Genomic DNA, 15,321 nt, shown 5'->3' with positions numbered 1-15,321 from the left:
TTTAGGAGATAAATGTAGGTCTTCCAAAATATCCCCAAATCAGGTGTAATTATCCCTATTTGATAGCTGAAGAAACTGACATTTAAAGACTAACCTACTCACCAAAATCCACACCTGGGAAAAAAAAAAAAAAAAAAAAAGAATCCAGTGAAGAAATGGGCAAATGACACGAATAGACACTTTTCCAAAGAAGACCTTCAGATGGCCAACAGACACATGAAACGATGCTCAGCATCTCTCATCAGGGAGATACAAATCAAAGCCACACTTAGATACCACCTCACACCAGTCAGAGTGACTAAGATGAACAACTCCAGAAACTATCAACACTGGCCATGACGTGGAGTAACAGGAACCCTCTTGCACTGTTGGTGGGAATGCAAACTGGTACAGCCACTCTGGAAAACAGTGTGGAAGTTCCTCAAAAAATTAAGAATAGAACTACCCTACGACTCAGCAACAGCACTACTAGGAATTTACCCAAGGGATACAGGAGTGCTGATGCATAGGGGCGCACATACCCCAGTGTATATAGCAGCACTTTCAACAATAGCCAAATTATGGAAAGAGCCTGAAGGTCCATCAACTGCTAAATGGATAAAGAGGGGTTATATATGCAATGAAATACTACTTAGCAATAAGAATTAAGTCATGCCATTTGCAGCAATGTGGATGGAACTGGAGGGTATTATGCTAAGTGAAAGAAGTCAGATATCCTAGGTTTTCACTCATAGGTGGATCATGAGAAACTTAAAAGACCATGGGGGAAGGAAAGGGGGAAAAATAATTAACAGAGAGGTAGGGAGGCAAACCATAAGAGACTCTTAAATACAGAGAACAAGCTGAGGGTTGATGGGGGGGGGGGGGGGGAGTGGGTGATGGGCAGTGAGGAGGGCACTTGAGATGAGCACTGGGTGTTGTATGTAAGCCAACTTGACAATAATTTACAAAAAAAAAAAAAAAAAAGATTCCAGGCTACCTTTGAAAGGCCCTCAAACTAAAAAAGAGGAAATAAAAAATAAAGACTAACCTAGGGTCACAGGTCTAAAAATATAACTACTGAACCCAGACCTGATTCCAAAGCCTTTATGCCTTCTGAGACAGCATGTTACTCCTTAATTGTCCTAGGATTCTTCTGGTACCCAGCAGCCCGGCAACGTTTCTAAGATATGAAGTGATGAATGCCAAACAAAAGAATTAAATAAATGTTTCGCAAAATCCATAGGGATACCCTCACCAGGGTCCTTTGCTTTCTTGCTGCAGAGCACATTGCAATGCCCTGAGTAGTGCTTCCATCAAGAACTAATAGTGAGGCACCTGAGTGATTCAGTCAACTAAGCCTCTAACTCTTGATTTTGGTTAGATCTCATGGTTCTCATAGTTCAGGAGATCAAGGCCTTGTGTCAGGCTCTGATGGTGCAGAATATGCTTGGGATTCTCCCTCTCCCCGTGTCCCTCCCCTACTGGCTTGTTCTCTCAAAAAAGATAAATAAATAAAAATTAAAAGAACCCATCAGGGTCTCCCATGTGGCTCGGTCAGGTTAACCATCTGTGCTGACAGCTCAGCCTGGAGCCTGCTTTGGATTCTGTGTCTCCCCCTCTCTCTGCCCCTCCCCCACTCATGCTCTGTCTCTTTTGCTCTCAAAAATAAACGTTAAAAAGAACCCATTGCAAGCATGCATATACATACATAAGGCTGATCTTTCACTAGCTATTACAATGTGAGGTTTTGTATTTTCCGATTTCTTGGTTTCATTTTAATGGAGCACACCCTAGGTTTTAAGCAGTGTAAAGTCCAGCAAAATTAAGATCTTTCCCCCATTGTTTTGTACTGAAATTTAAGGGGATAGAAACTTTACAACAAATTTATCTGGGCGGTGGGGGTACGGGAAGAAGAGGGACAGAGGAAAGAAAACTAGATTCTGGAAGATGAACCACTGCCTCTTTCAAGATGGAAGTCAAGTCGTTTCTTCAACACTTGGTAAAGTCCTTCTTCTTTTGACTTACAGCACCCCAAGAGAATCTTCTGGAGCAAAAGCCCCAAGTCCTAGAGTCTGGTTCATTTGGCCAATATGCACCTGATCTGCCACTAGACTAGCAGAGGACATTTCCACAGCAATTTACCTGATGCACACGTGTGCTTTTAGATGGCCTCACAGACACACAACAGGGAGCCTTCCTGTCCACTCCGGGCAGCAGCTTGCTGGTGGTGAAGAGAGAAGGCAGCTTTACTGTCAAACTGACCTGGACTTAAATCCTAGCTCTATCACTTACTGTGTCATCTTGGACCAGGTACTTAGCATCTCTTAAGTTTCTCATCTGCAAAACACCTCTAAGTGTGGTTTTAAAAGAGGGAGCCCAATCTTTGTCATTGTCTACCAAAGAAGCACATAAACACACTTTGGGTATAGTGGTCCAATGTAGCTAACCAGATTTGCTAGAGAACAAAGGGAAGGGATAGGTGACAGACTACTAATTGCCCCCAAGTATCCATTCTCCCTTCTTCCTAGGGAAAGAATACATTATATTTGAGCACATGAAATGTGGCCACCACTGCTGCTAGGTACGGCTTAATGACAAAGCTCTGAACACTGGAATGTAAGTGTTAGGTAGGACTCTCAGACTCCTTGAAGGAGGCCTGCCCTTTAGTTCTTTCCTCACTTCTGACCACTGGAATGTAGATGTGGTGACAAGCCTAAGCAGCCATCTTGAACCATGGGGACAGAGTCCTAAGGGTGACAGAGCAACAAAGAAATCAAAGGCTTATTGACTTGTCAAACATGCCAGGTTCCTTTAGTAAAGGGGAAACAAACTTTTCTATCACTATTTTGTCTATTGCCCACAACTCAACTTGAGCTTTATCAGTACTAGAACATGATTTGTGGTAAATCTGCTGTTAATGCACACTCAAGAAGAGGTTTTCCAAGAATGTTTATTCTGGATTCCTTAAAAATGGAGTCTCTCCTGTTGCCTGAAATGTTTATCTTTAAGCAACATTTTTGACCCCAATCTAGCGTGCTTGTCAGCAGAATCCATGGTACTCAAAACTCTTTACAATCATCTAGGAATCCCAGTGGCTTCTGAACTGAAAAGTTAAATTCAAAGTGAAAGGCACAGCTTTGGAGAACTTGCCACTTCAAGCCACGTCATATTCAATGAAAGTAATCCCATCTACAGGTTTCAGTGTTTACTATGGGCTGAGTACTAGACACTGGACCTAGAGGATCACATTTAACCTTTCCAACCAACTTGTGAGTACCTATGGTCATCCTTCCTATACTACAAATGAAAAAAACCAAGGCTCTCAGCCAGGTCACCAGCTGCCTTCCCAAAACACCATGTTAATGGATTCAGACAGGACCAGAGAGCTCAGGCCCCCGCTTCCCCACATTCTCACATCTAAATCTGAGGGTTAAGGGGGGGGGGGGGAACCTTTCAACACTATGTAGATAGAGATGCTCCTCCATAGACAGGATTCCTGAACACAATAGGCAACACTTAAAAAGTCTTTTCTCATGGTGACCTTTTACACCATCATCCAACTTCTATCTAACCTCCCAATATAGTGACAGGATTTGGATTAACATCTGCTTACTCTTGATTTATGGGCTTTCATTTCAAACCCTATTGATCTATCTAGCATTGATAAAGCTTCAACTTTGTGTTGGCTCCTAAGATTGAGGGCATGAATGCATGCTTCAAAACCAATCATCTTAGAAGACCTGACTGCAGACTCCAGGATAAATTTAGAGGACAGCAGAAAACTTACCACCAACTGAATTCGGAATTTATACTCGTCTCCTCTTGAGTTACCTGGACCTCTACTCAGATGCCAAAGTCCAGACTGATTCAGGTTCTGCTCCTTGAATCCCGTTAAAAAAAAAAAAATTCTGGATGCATAAAACTATCGAGTAAGGTAAACATTTGGCCCTTTACATTGCAGTCTAAGAGGATTTGATGTTCAGTGAAATTTATAAGTGTGTATAGACTTTCATCCTAAAGTAACAGATTCTCCTGAAATACAGGACCTCTCTCAAAACAGTACTAGTAAATAAGACATCCAAGCAGAAATGGTTCTTACGTGGAAACCAAAGTACAGATGGAATACACTGGTGTCGTAAGTGGTTAAGGAGTAGAAATTCCTGAACAGCTGAGGGTTAGGAGACACTGGTCAGAGAAGAGCTGCATTCCTTCAAGGAAGGCTATCCACCCTGGGTTTGCCTTCCCTGGTCAGAGACATCCCCCACTGGTAGTTAACTAGGCCCAGAGAGCCTGGGCCAGGACAGGTGTTATGGGTTGCTACAATCCTTGAGAAATGAGCAATCTCAAACCTTATGTTTGTCAAGGAGTATTAAAAACTGTGTTCTGTCATACCCTTTCAGAGCTGACACATACAGCTAATTTAAAAGCTACTATGGCCTGCTCTGAACGTCTCAATGCTCACCAGCTCAAGATTAGGGAGGGAGACCTCTGGAGCCCAAGAAGTAGTAACACCAGGTGCACCAAGGCCATTGGTGCACTTTCCCTAGGACTCATGGGAAATCCATTGATTTGCCAAAAATGAATCGAGCATTTTTCTGGCTGCAGTCTATAAGCCAGACAAAAGCCCCCTGCCCTCATAAAGCCTACCTTCTAACATAGAAAGGCAGGCAATACGGGAAACAGGAGTAGCTACAGTGTAGAAGTAGTGGCTGCTGCAAATACTTTGCTGCACCCAGATCCACAGAGCACTCACCATTCAGTACAGAGGGCTTCTCGTCACAGGCCAATGAATTAGGAGCCTGCTCTAGCCACAAGAGTTGGACTCGCATTTTTAGAACAAAGCCAAAAGTGCTGGTGAATTAATACCCCAGAAGGAACCCTCAACCATAAAGGAACAGGGGTTGCCCCTCAGTTCCAGGTAGGTCTTCCACTGGCTTCCCAGAATACCACAACATTCTCCCCTTGCCAACTTGCAGGAAGTTAAGCTTCACTGGTAGAAGGTGCTGGAGAGATGCTGAAGAAGGAAGGGGCTTCTCCTGGTTCTGGTGTAATCTTCTCTGCTCACTCCTCCAGCACGGCAGATGGTATTGAAAGGACACCATGTGAACTCAAACTCACCACCACCTCCACCTACCACCCCAGGGGGATTCAGCTACACCAAGCTCACAAGTTGCTCCCCATGGAGTTTTGCAGCAGGGCATATTCTTGGGGGCTACTTCTGCTAGCACCCTAGTGCCCAGAGAGAACCAGAGGTGAAACACCTCAGCATACTTGACCAACCTGTTGGCCTCAGCCATGCCCTCTCTAATTAGAGCTAGATTTTTGCCCTAAGTGGGGAGAGGGAGAACCCCTATCAAGAGTAATTCCTTCCCTGGTGCTCTGCCACAGCCCTAGACACAGGGACCACTCCCTCTACCTTCCTGTGTTCTTTATGGTGCTTACACATTAGTAGGTAATACCCTGGCATAGTTAATTCATTAAAATTATTCCCATTCAAGTCACAGTATGGTTGGTCTAATTGGACCCAGAGTGTTATTTCAGTGACTATTTCCTTTAATTCCTAGCTCAAAATATTAGAAACACGCCCCCAAGCATCCCAAACTTCTGAATAACCACCCTCACCTGAGACACCTGAATAGGTTTCCAAAAGCTGGAAAACAAGAACTCTTTCCCTAACAATTCCACTTTTAAGAATCCAGGATCCTCTGAAGATTAAGCAAAACTTTAAGCAATGTTTGTTGCAGTATTTCTAGCTCAACCACCCTCCCTTTTATAAACTTATAACTTGTATTACTATGGTCTATTCTTTTGCCTTTTGAATTTCTAATCCCAAATGGGATATAAACTCAAGAACAGTACCATTTCAATCCTGTTCATTGCTGATCTCCCCACAACCCTCACCACCATGAGACTGGATGAGATGACCTAGGGATCCAGGCTAGATCTAAATGGGAAGAGAAAAAAAAAAACAAAACAAAAAACAAAAACAAAAACAAAAAAAACCACAGGAATGGAGAGAAAACACAAGGGAGTGTGAAAAGGAGCCTCTGCATCCACCTCCCATCCATTAGCAGAGACCGGCGTTGTGAGACTAGAAGGGGCTTCGCTGAGCAACAACCCCCACAAGTGCATCTAGTACCAACAACGTAGAAGAGAGAATAGTGGAGAGGCACAGCCAAGCCCAGACCCCCTGGGGTCCAACAGATTGCATTGGCTTAGAAGAGCTCCATAATGCTCTAAGGATCCTGGAAAAGCAAAGAACCTGTACTTATTCTGCATGTGAATACCCGTGGCACAGGGTTGGGGGCGTGGGGTGCACACAGTCTATGCTGCCAAGTTGCACCTCCTACCTGCATCACAGGCCAGACCGAGTGAGGTCACCCACCGGAGTGAGCAGTGTAGAGAAGGCCCTGGCAGGGAAATATTGGAGGTCCAGAAGAAACTTGCTCTCCTCTTGCTCATAATCAAACACCAAAGGGGCCTCCTGGGAGGGGGGGGGGGGCGGGCAGATGGCTAGCAGGGGGAGAGCCACAGCTGGGTACCATAGGGGGATGAAGAATCTTGAAACTACCCAGGAAAAGCCCCTGGATCATGTTTACTGTTTGTGAAAGACCAAGGACCAAATTCTCCCCTATTTGTGGAAACGAAAAAATTCCTTCACAGTTATGAACTGTGGGCTCTGCTGTTGTGCTCAGGTTTTGAGGACCGTTTTAATAGTTCAATTTATACCCATTACATGTGGCCTTGATGAAGGGTGGGCCCCCGAACTGTACTTGTGTAACATTGGGGAATCACTGTTCCAATTTTTGATAAGTCTGGTTACTTATATTTCTCAAGTCACCTTGCTTTTATATTTAGGTCCATTAAGTAATGTTAGTGTTTTTTTTTGTGCTCCTGTTATTGCATATATTAAATACCTATACCTATTAAAAATGTCTGATCTTTCTACTACTTAAAAATCATCTCCTATACCATTGACAAGTGTAACACATTTGGGAAATCGTATTACTACAAAAAGGTGTAAGGTCCTTAATTATTTCCAAATCACAGTGAAGGACTTGGAAGTTCTCTGGGAAATGTCAGAAAGGCTAAGAAGGATTCTGTGAGCTGTTGGCATTTTCCTGAAGAGAAAGATCCTCCGCCCTATTAAGCTTCTCTTCAAAAAAATGCTCATCAATGGAGACCTTCAGAAATCTCAAGAACAGAATGCTATAGGTTTCCACTTCCCTTGTAGGATATCCACATCCCAAGGGGTGTCAACTTGTACAGAAGACCCATCATCTTTGGGGCTATCTAAAGAGAAAGGAAGAGATTAAGGCAACTACAGTATGTTAACAACTTTCAGAATCTGAGCACATTGCTGTGTTTAGTGGAAAGGACACCAAAATAGAGAACCAGGAGCACCTGGGTCCCCCATCTCATCCCTGCCACTTACAGGTGGAGCTGAGGTCCTGCAGGTAAATGGCTCCCATCGCCAGAACTCCATTTTTCTTCTTAAAAAAAGGGCTGGGTCAAACCAGAGCCTCTTAGGCTACCAATGGATAGGCCTTACCTAGGAATATCCTTACAAGAAGGTAAAATAAGGAGTAGCACTTTTCTAAATTTGGTTATTCTCCAGGGGGAAAAAAAAAAAAAAAAAAAAAAGACAGCAACCACTGGACAGTGTGGTCTCTAAGGCATATTCAGAGGCCGACATTCCTTCCACAGTTGGGAGTCCACCTTCCATATAGAGATGCCCCTCTGAAGCCATCCGCAGGGAAGAGCTCCCAGGGAAGAGAGGAAGAACCAGGAGCAAAGCCTTAAGCTCACCCAAGACAGAAGTGATAGGGCCCTTCCCCCTTCCCTGGGAGGGGAAATCGCCCTTGAGTGTAAGGGCACTAAAGGCTCCCCTCAGACAGTCCCACACCCTTGCTCCCATTCTCACGTGTCCCCTGAACCCTGGGGCTGGCTTCCTCTAGGGACACGCAGATTCAGCCCAGAGGCGCAGTGGAGGTCAATGCCTCCAGTCAAGCATGGTCTGACCCAGTGAGCTGCAGCCCTTATGTTCCAGGGCACTAGTTTTCTGAGGTAATCTTCCTTTTAGGTTTTCTGCTCTGAAAAACTTGTCCAAAACAGCAATGTAAGGCTTTGTATGGACTAAGGCAATGCATTCAAAATTCAGAGAAATGGCTCAAAGATTTATAGTTGCCTGAATTTTCACTTCCTACTCCTTTAGCCACAGTCTTGGTCTTTTAAGCTTGACAACTATATCTCCCTTTGCATGCGTTTGTACCCTGTAATCCTGTTGTGTGAATTGCCTTAGAATGGAAGCTTCCCGGCACAGGAAGGATCCTTAGTCGCCCTTATATGTCGCACCTGCAATCCACAGGAGCTGCTCACTGATGGTCACATGTCATTTCATTGTATGACAGGCTAGTGCAGCTACAGTCACATCGGGGCCACACCAAGACCTCTTCTAGGCTGGCCTTCAGGAACTACAGGAGGACGACCCAGTTCCCCCAGCAGCAGCTAGAAGGGTAGTGAAGTTAGCCCCTGGCCCCTTGAAATAATTTCGAGCTCAGAAAGGAAGACTCTTATCCAGGGCAAGCCCAGGTGTGCCAGCATGCAGGGCTCTTGCTGTAGACTCCTGGCCTCACTCTCAAGGCTGCACATAAAGCATCCCAGCACCCCTCCCCAACTCAACCCCCCCCCCCCCCCCCCACACACACACACACACACACACACACAGGCGCGGCAGTGGTAGTTAGCACTCCATAACACCGCTACAAGCTCTTTATACCTAGTAACTTATTTGACACAACCCTGTAAGAACAGGGCAGCTACCACCATTTTACAGGTGGGGAAATGGTAACTCGCCAGAGATCAGATTTCTACACACTGAAGCCAATATCCAAACCCAGGGATATGGCCAGCTCCTTCACACAGCGTGGAAAGCATTCACACACGGAGTGCTAGACCCTGCTCCTGCAGATTTTAGCACAAATCCACAAGCAAGATCCAAATGCAAAGGACTGGAACTCCGTTCTGGTTTAAAGCCTTCCTCAGCTGGTGAGCAGCAGGCCAAAACACCACCACCAGAAAGTTATCTATGGAAGACCAGGAGAAACATGTCAGAGGCCTGCTCAGAGAGCCAGGGAGCAGTTGTCCCCAGGGGCACCTCCCCCTAGGCTGTGGGCCCATTGTGTCTGCCCAGTCCTTGGGACTGGGGCCAGCTAGGGCAGTGCCCTTGCACTAGATCTCGTGAGAGTACTTATTTCTCCAGGTAGTTTTTGTTACTAAGTTTTGAAACTTCTGCTTCTAGCCTTTGCTAATGAACTCTGAAAGGCCTGGTTTTCAGTCAATCTAATTGCAGGACAATTTTTTACACTTGCTTACATACACACACAAACCAATTAAGCTGGGCAACTCCTAGTGCCTGCCTGTACTTTGAGTTTCCATGTGAAATGCCCTTGAACTAGTATTAAAACTCCGGCTCAGGGGCGCCTGGGTGGCTCAGTCGGTTGGGTGTCCGACTTCAGCTCAGGTCATGATCTCGCAGTCCGTGAGTTCGAGCCCCGCGTCGGGCTCTGTGCTGACAACTCAGAGCCTGGAGCCTGTTTCAGATTCTGTGTCTCCCTCTCTCTCTCTGACCCTCCCCCATTCATGCTCTGTCTCTCTGTCTCAAAAATAAATAAACGTTAAAAAAAATTAAATAAAATAAAATAAAAAGAACAAAAAACTCCGGCTCAGATGCCACGTATACCAGAAAGGCTTCCTAGATCTCTCCAAGCAAGATTCTTTGCCCTCTCTAAACACTGAGGGCTTTTTAGATTTCATCTCCTTTCTGATACCTTCATCTTATAAAAGTGTTCTTCTAATCTCCCCTGATCCCTTGGAGGGCCAAGTACCTTACTATGCACTCCACCTCTGTGATGAGTAGATCAATAGATACTTGTTGAGTTTTACAAACTCTGATCCCCAGTGATGGCAAAGGTTAGAAGTTAGATTGTAAAGAACACCTGGGTGGAGTTAGAGGCCCTCATCAGGCTCCACACTAACAATGTGGAGCCTACATGGGATCCTCACTCTCCAGAGCTCTTTCTCTGCCCCTCCCTCACTTGCTCACATGCTCTTAAATTTAAGAAAATATGATTGTGATCACTCATGATCTCTGGTGAGGAGGATTAAAAACAGTGAGACCATAGGAAGCACAAATAAAGGTGAACATTTGGTTTATGACAAGTTATGCATCCTACTTCTCGAAAAGGAAGATTTGCATTAAGGATTCTACCAGATCAAGCCAAGAGCCTACATCTTACTACCAGAAACAACCTTAATTCTCCTGGCATAAGAACATTCACTGACCAAGTTTATCAACAGGGAAATTTTAACATTCTTTCCAACCTTGCCACCCTCCAGTAATATTGGCCAAGGCCTTAAAATATGTAAAGATATTCAATGCTTCGATTATCCTCTGGGAATTTTAACTGTTGTTTTCATGTACATTAATAATTTCTTGGTGTAATTTTTCCCAAGAGAACGTATCAAAAGAAAGTTGCATAGATTTACATGTTACTGCTAATAAACCTCCCAAGAAAATAGCCTTCCATCCAGGTGGAAACCATATCTCTTTAAATCAAAGCTTAATGACAATCAAAGTGTTTTTATAGAGTTATAGAAGAACGCTAGGCTGGAAGTCAAAGGCAATTGGGAAATTTAAATTGCAATTTTGACAAGTGGCTACTCATCTGATGGCCGTGTGAGCATGTTCTGATCTCTAGTATGCTTTATCTACCATTTTGTCTGCCCAGAATGTATACACCCTTCTTGTTAAGAAGTAATTCCAGGACAGGTGGGCCTGGGGGGAGTGGGTGTGGAGAATGGCTTAATTTTCTATCATGGATACCAAAAGGATGAACATTCCCTCCCCAGCTATGAGGCTGCAAGGGTGTAGGCATAGGATGATGAAACTTAAATAGAAAAGATTTACCAGTGAGCAGAATCCTACACGAATTTATAGGAAAGACAGCATCTCAAGTTAGGGTAGTATCGTGGGTAAGTTTTGTTTTTAAAAAGTCATCTGGTAAAAAAAAAAGATAGGAAGTATTTGTAAGTGACTTATTGTGAGGTCTAAGATTGCTTCAAAACACTCCAAAAAAAGTTAAATGGAAGACAGATTAAATAAAGTTAGCAGAACTATAATAGGGAATGTGGGAATTGATTCATGGAGATTCGTCATGCTTTATTGTGTAGGCTTGAAATTTTTAACAAATTAAACTTTCCACAAGTCTGAGAATGTTGCAGGGAAAGTCCCAGAGCAGTTGTGGGGTCCATACAACAACCAGCAACACCAGGGATCCCCTGCCTAGGGCCATGCCCAGCTGATCTTGGTTACCGCTCATTTTCTGAGCTGGGTTCTCCAGTCTTCCTAGAGACTCAGTCAACTACCCAATATCCTACAATATTTTTGTTTTCTGCTTAATTCCCTTGGTTTGCAACCAAGAACCTGAACAGTGAGATCTGATAAATTTAGAACTCCACCAGACTTCGTGGAGTCCTCTCAGCTGAGGAGTACGACTAGTTAACATGAAATTGGCTCAAGGATGGCAAAGAGGTTTTACAACCACAGCTATTCTCCCCTCCTAAACCCACAACTAGTTTGATAGGGTCATACTAATTACCTTCCCGTTACACCTGCTTATGACCTCAGACTCCTCATCACAGACCTCCCAGCAGCCCCTGCATAACATAGGTGAGGCGTTCATTATTTGACATTACCAACCAAAGCAGAACAGTAAACTGTTCTCTTCCCGAAAGAGATTTTAAATTGATTACAAATGAGCATCAGATTATGGACTCTGCCTTCCCTTCTCCACCTTCCCTTTCGAGGCTGCAGAAGTATAGATGACAAACATTTAGTATAAACATCAAATTCAAAAGGAAACCATAAGGCAAGATCCCTACACCTGAAGGGCTCCATAATCCTTTTTGTTCTATCTCCTCTCCGCACATGTTGATTCATAGGTAACTCCGGGACTTCCTCAGGTGAAATTTAAAACTGGTTCCAAACACAGAAAGCAAAGAGGCCAAAGAAAGCAACTTTGCCACAAACTGCTCCAGACCTCAACCCAGAAGGACTGCACCCTCCTAGTTCTGTAGGCCCTTATACTAAGCTTCCCAACTCCTCCTGCTCTCCTACCTAGCCTACCAGTCTTGATGCCAGCCACATAGTAAACACCTACCCGTCCTTCTTTCAACCTCTGCTCTTCTTCCAACTTTCTAACTCAAGCTTCAACCCCTACCCTAGTTGGGCATCGGCGGCTAAGCTACCCACAGGAGACGCTAGACCTCCGTGCGCCACATGCTTCCTTTCTCCACCGGGTACTTTACCCAGCTCAACAGAGCGTCCCTCTGTTCACACAACGGTCCGCAAGCACCAGGGGTACAGGCCACCCCTCCCCCCAGAGAGACGCGGCACCCACCTGGGATTCTCTCCATGGCCGCCTCTCTGCCAATGCCGTTTTTTTAGTCTCCGGGTAGCTCACCTATTGCCAGGTCACAGCTCTGGGAGCTCCCCTAGTGAAACCTGAAACTGGCGCGAGGACACAGAAAGCGAGGAGAGATCCGAAAAAAAAAAAAAAGCCACTCCACGTAGGTAAGTGACAAGTTTTACAGCAAGGATAACTTACCAACCAGACTTGCAGAAACCTGAAACTGGCCCAGGGACGCGGAGAACGAAGAAAGATCCAAGAAAGAGACCACTGCAGATGAATAAGTGGCAGGTTTAACGGCCAGGTAAACTTACCGACCAGGCTCGTCCCTGCGCCCATGAGCGAAACAGACCTCCACATCTACCGGCCCCAAGCTTAACGGTCTTTATAGAAGTCTCGCGTGGGTTCAGTCACGTGTCCCATCCAGGTGGTCTCAAGGCTGTGCACTTGAAACAGGTTGCAGCCTGGGAAGGCGAGCGGAAAGCACGTGCCAAGCACAGGGGAGGGGGTGGGAAGCCCCTGAGGGGGTCTGATTGCCCCAGGCAGCTGGCAGGTAAACCCAGGGTCATGTCCTCTCCGTGACCTCCTCCTGCAACAGTATTTTCTAGTTATTTGCCACAACCACAAACCCTTCCACACACACACACACACACACACCCCTCATGCACGTTTCACAGTAGGGCTTTTTAAGCCCTCTGAAGAACAGAAGGGCACAAGATCTGGCATTTCCCAGCACCAGGGGATGTGCTAAATTGAATACTACTAATTCTGGCTTCTGGAATTTTCCTCCAGTAGAGACAGAAACGGGTAAACAGGATCAAGGCTATCCCACCCAGGCCATGAAATTCAAGGAAGCCCCCGTGAACAGAAAATTTCTCATTTCTTTTTCTATTTGAGCTAAAAGTCTAATTTGTTTAAATAAAAAAAAATCACTTTTCCTCAAAAGTTCAAGAAGGAACCCCAGCTTCCTGACCCCCTCACTCACCCCTAGAAGCTCCACACCCTGTGTTGGGTTGGGCCATCTATCCATCAACTAACTCCCGCCCCAGTGGTTGTTGGTTATTGGGGGGACACTAACTCCCTCCCACTTCCAGGCCTGAGCCTGTGTACTGAGCAAGCTCCTTGCACTTTGGAGAAGCACCTAAAACAGAAAGCTGAAAATCTTGGGTGCTGGAGGTGGGAGGTGGTCGCCCGAGAACTCCCAACACACAGCAGCTGAATGCAGAGGTAAGCTGAGGGCATGGAGCATGAAATACCAACAGCATCTGCTTCAAGCCTCCTAAATAATCAAGTGTTAACAGGTGTTAACTATTTATGATGTTCCATGAATGCCTCAGGAGACAACCATGATATCTAATCACAGAACAATTTTATAATTTAAAAGGGATTTGAGTCTCTTCTCTGTCTAGACAGAAAATAAGCTGGGAGAATGACTCAGACCCTGTATATTTAAACAGAACACTTCATGTGCACCTTAAGTTAAGATATGTTAGTCTCTAGTGTGGAAAGTCAGATTAATACACATTATTTTGCAGGGAAACTAATTAAATTTTTCTATCTTCCTTCTTGGCCTCTATCAATTAACTGTAATTTAAACTTTACCTGGGTCTTTCCGTGGAGGAAATAAAGCACACAACCAAAGTCCTAGAAAGCAAATACAGTGTTCTTAGGGGGAAACTCGTAAAGTGTGAGATAAAAGCTGAGAAACGTGGGTAGTTTGCCGCTCAACCAATTTCAGACTCTATTATTCAAAGAGAATAAGGCCTAAATGGTACAAAGAATTTCACAAATATGCTGGCCCACATCATCCATTGCAAGGAGATACTAATGAAATTTGTATTTCCCAAAATAAAGAAAATCCCACACAGGGCAAAGGAACTATCGCACATAATATTGCTCCCTAGGCTTTTTCTTATAGGAGTTCTGGATGTTTCTGCAGGCAAGGAACCATCGTTCCTTGAAGGAACGATCTGAATGAGAGAAAACAGAAAACTGTTCTTGAGAGTTAGTGCGACTTTAGCCAGCCCTGCACAGCCTGTGGGAGCCAATGGGGTGACATCAGCAAAAATAACTCATTTTTCTGTGGGCCACGTCCCTACAGGGTGCTTTAAGTATTTCTTCGAGTTCCCAGGTATATCTCAGGTGTATTTATGGACATGTCCACCCCGTGTGAGTGCTGCTGCTGTCCCTCTTGTCTCCTGCCAGATGTCCCCTTTCCCATTACAGCTGAACTCCTGGAACCCCAGGAGTTCAATGCTGCACAGCGGTCCCTCTCCCTTTATTATATGCTCTGTTGCAGGAGTGTCAAAGCTGTGTAGCTCATGCCCTAAATCTTAGAGAAACAAGCCTTGTCACTCCTGAAATCAGCGTTGCACTATATGCTAACTAATTTGGATGTAAATTTTAAAAAATAAAAAATAAAAATTAAAAAAAAGCAAGCCTTGTCAGGTTTTATGTAAGGCACAGCTGTTTTCCAAGGGACTCCCCTCTTCTGTGAAACCTAAAGGAGTAAGGACAAGGACAAGAACTGAAATAGCAAATGCTTCTAAGTCCACATCCAACCACATCCCCATGGCTCTGGATGGTTCAGGACATCTTCGTGGTCGCTTCTTCCTTTGGGTATCTTTCTTTCCAGGAGGCACCATATTCCCACCAGATATAACCAGGTAGTCCTAAATCTCAGTCTAGGACCCCCTTGATAAAAATACAAAAATGATGGTTTTTATTTTCTTTACTCAATTTGTAATACATGTTTTCCTTAACAAGCACTTTCTCTACGCAATTGCTCAACGAATTTTCACTTAACATTCTCAGGGGATGGTGTTAAATTGCAGATTCAGGGCACCTCAGGTCATGATCTCACGGTTCA

General features: G+C 44.7%; 1 protein-coding gene across 3 annotated transcripts in view; it reads right to left on the bottom strand.

Annotated features, from left to right (window-relative positions):
* The window catches only part of LOC144613236 (uncharacterized), a 715,514-nt gene extending 702,655 nt beyond the window's left edge, over positions 1-12,859 (bottom strand). Inside the window, exon 1 of one of the 3 annotated variants that reach the window (XM_078435068.2) lies at positions 12,767-12,859. In XM_078435068.2, coding sequence (XP_078291194.2) covers positions 12,767-12,812 — 46 coding nt within the window. In that variant the 5' untranslated portion in view covers positions 12,813-12,859. The remainder of the gene's footprint in view (positions 1-12,766) is intronic. The other 2 variants (XM_078435070.2, XM_078435074.2) reach the window with 2 other exon arrangements.
* Positions 12,860-15,321: the final 2,462 nt, after the last annotated feature.

Source organism: Panthera onca, chromosome D2 (assembly GCF_046562875.1).
Source record: "Panthera onca isolate mPanOnc1 chromosome D2, mPanOnc1 haplotype 2, whole genome shotgun sequence".
Taxonomy (NCBI): domain Eukaryota; kingdom Metazoa; phylum Chordata; class Mammalia; order Carnivora; family Felidae; genus Panthera; species Panthera onca.
Note: the sequence above shows the minus strand (reverse complement) of the source record. Positions and strands in the feature narration are given on the sequence as shown.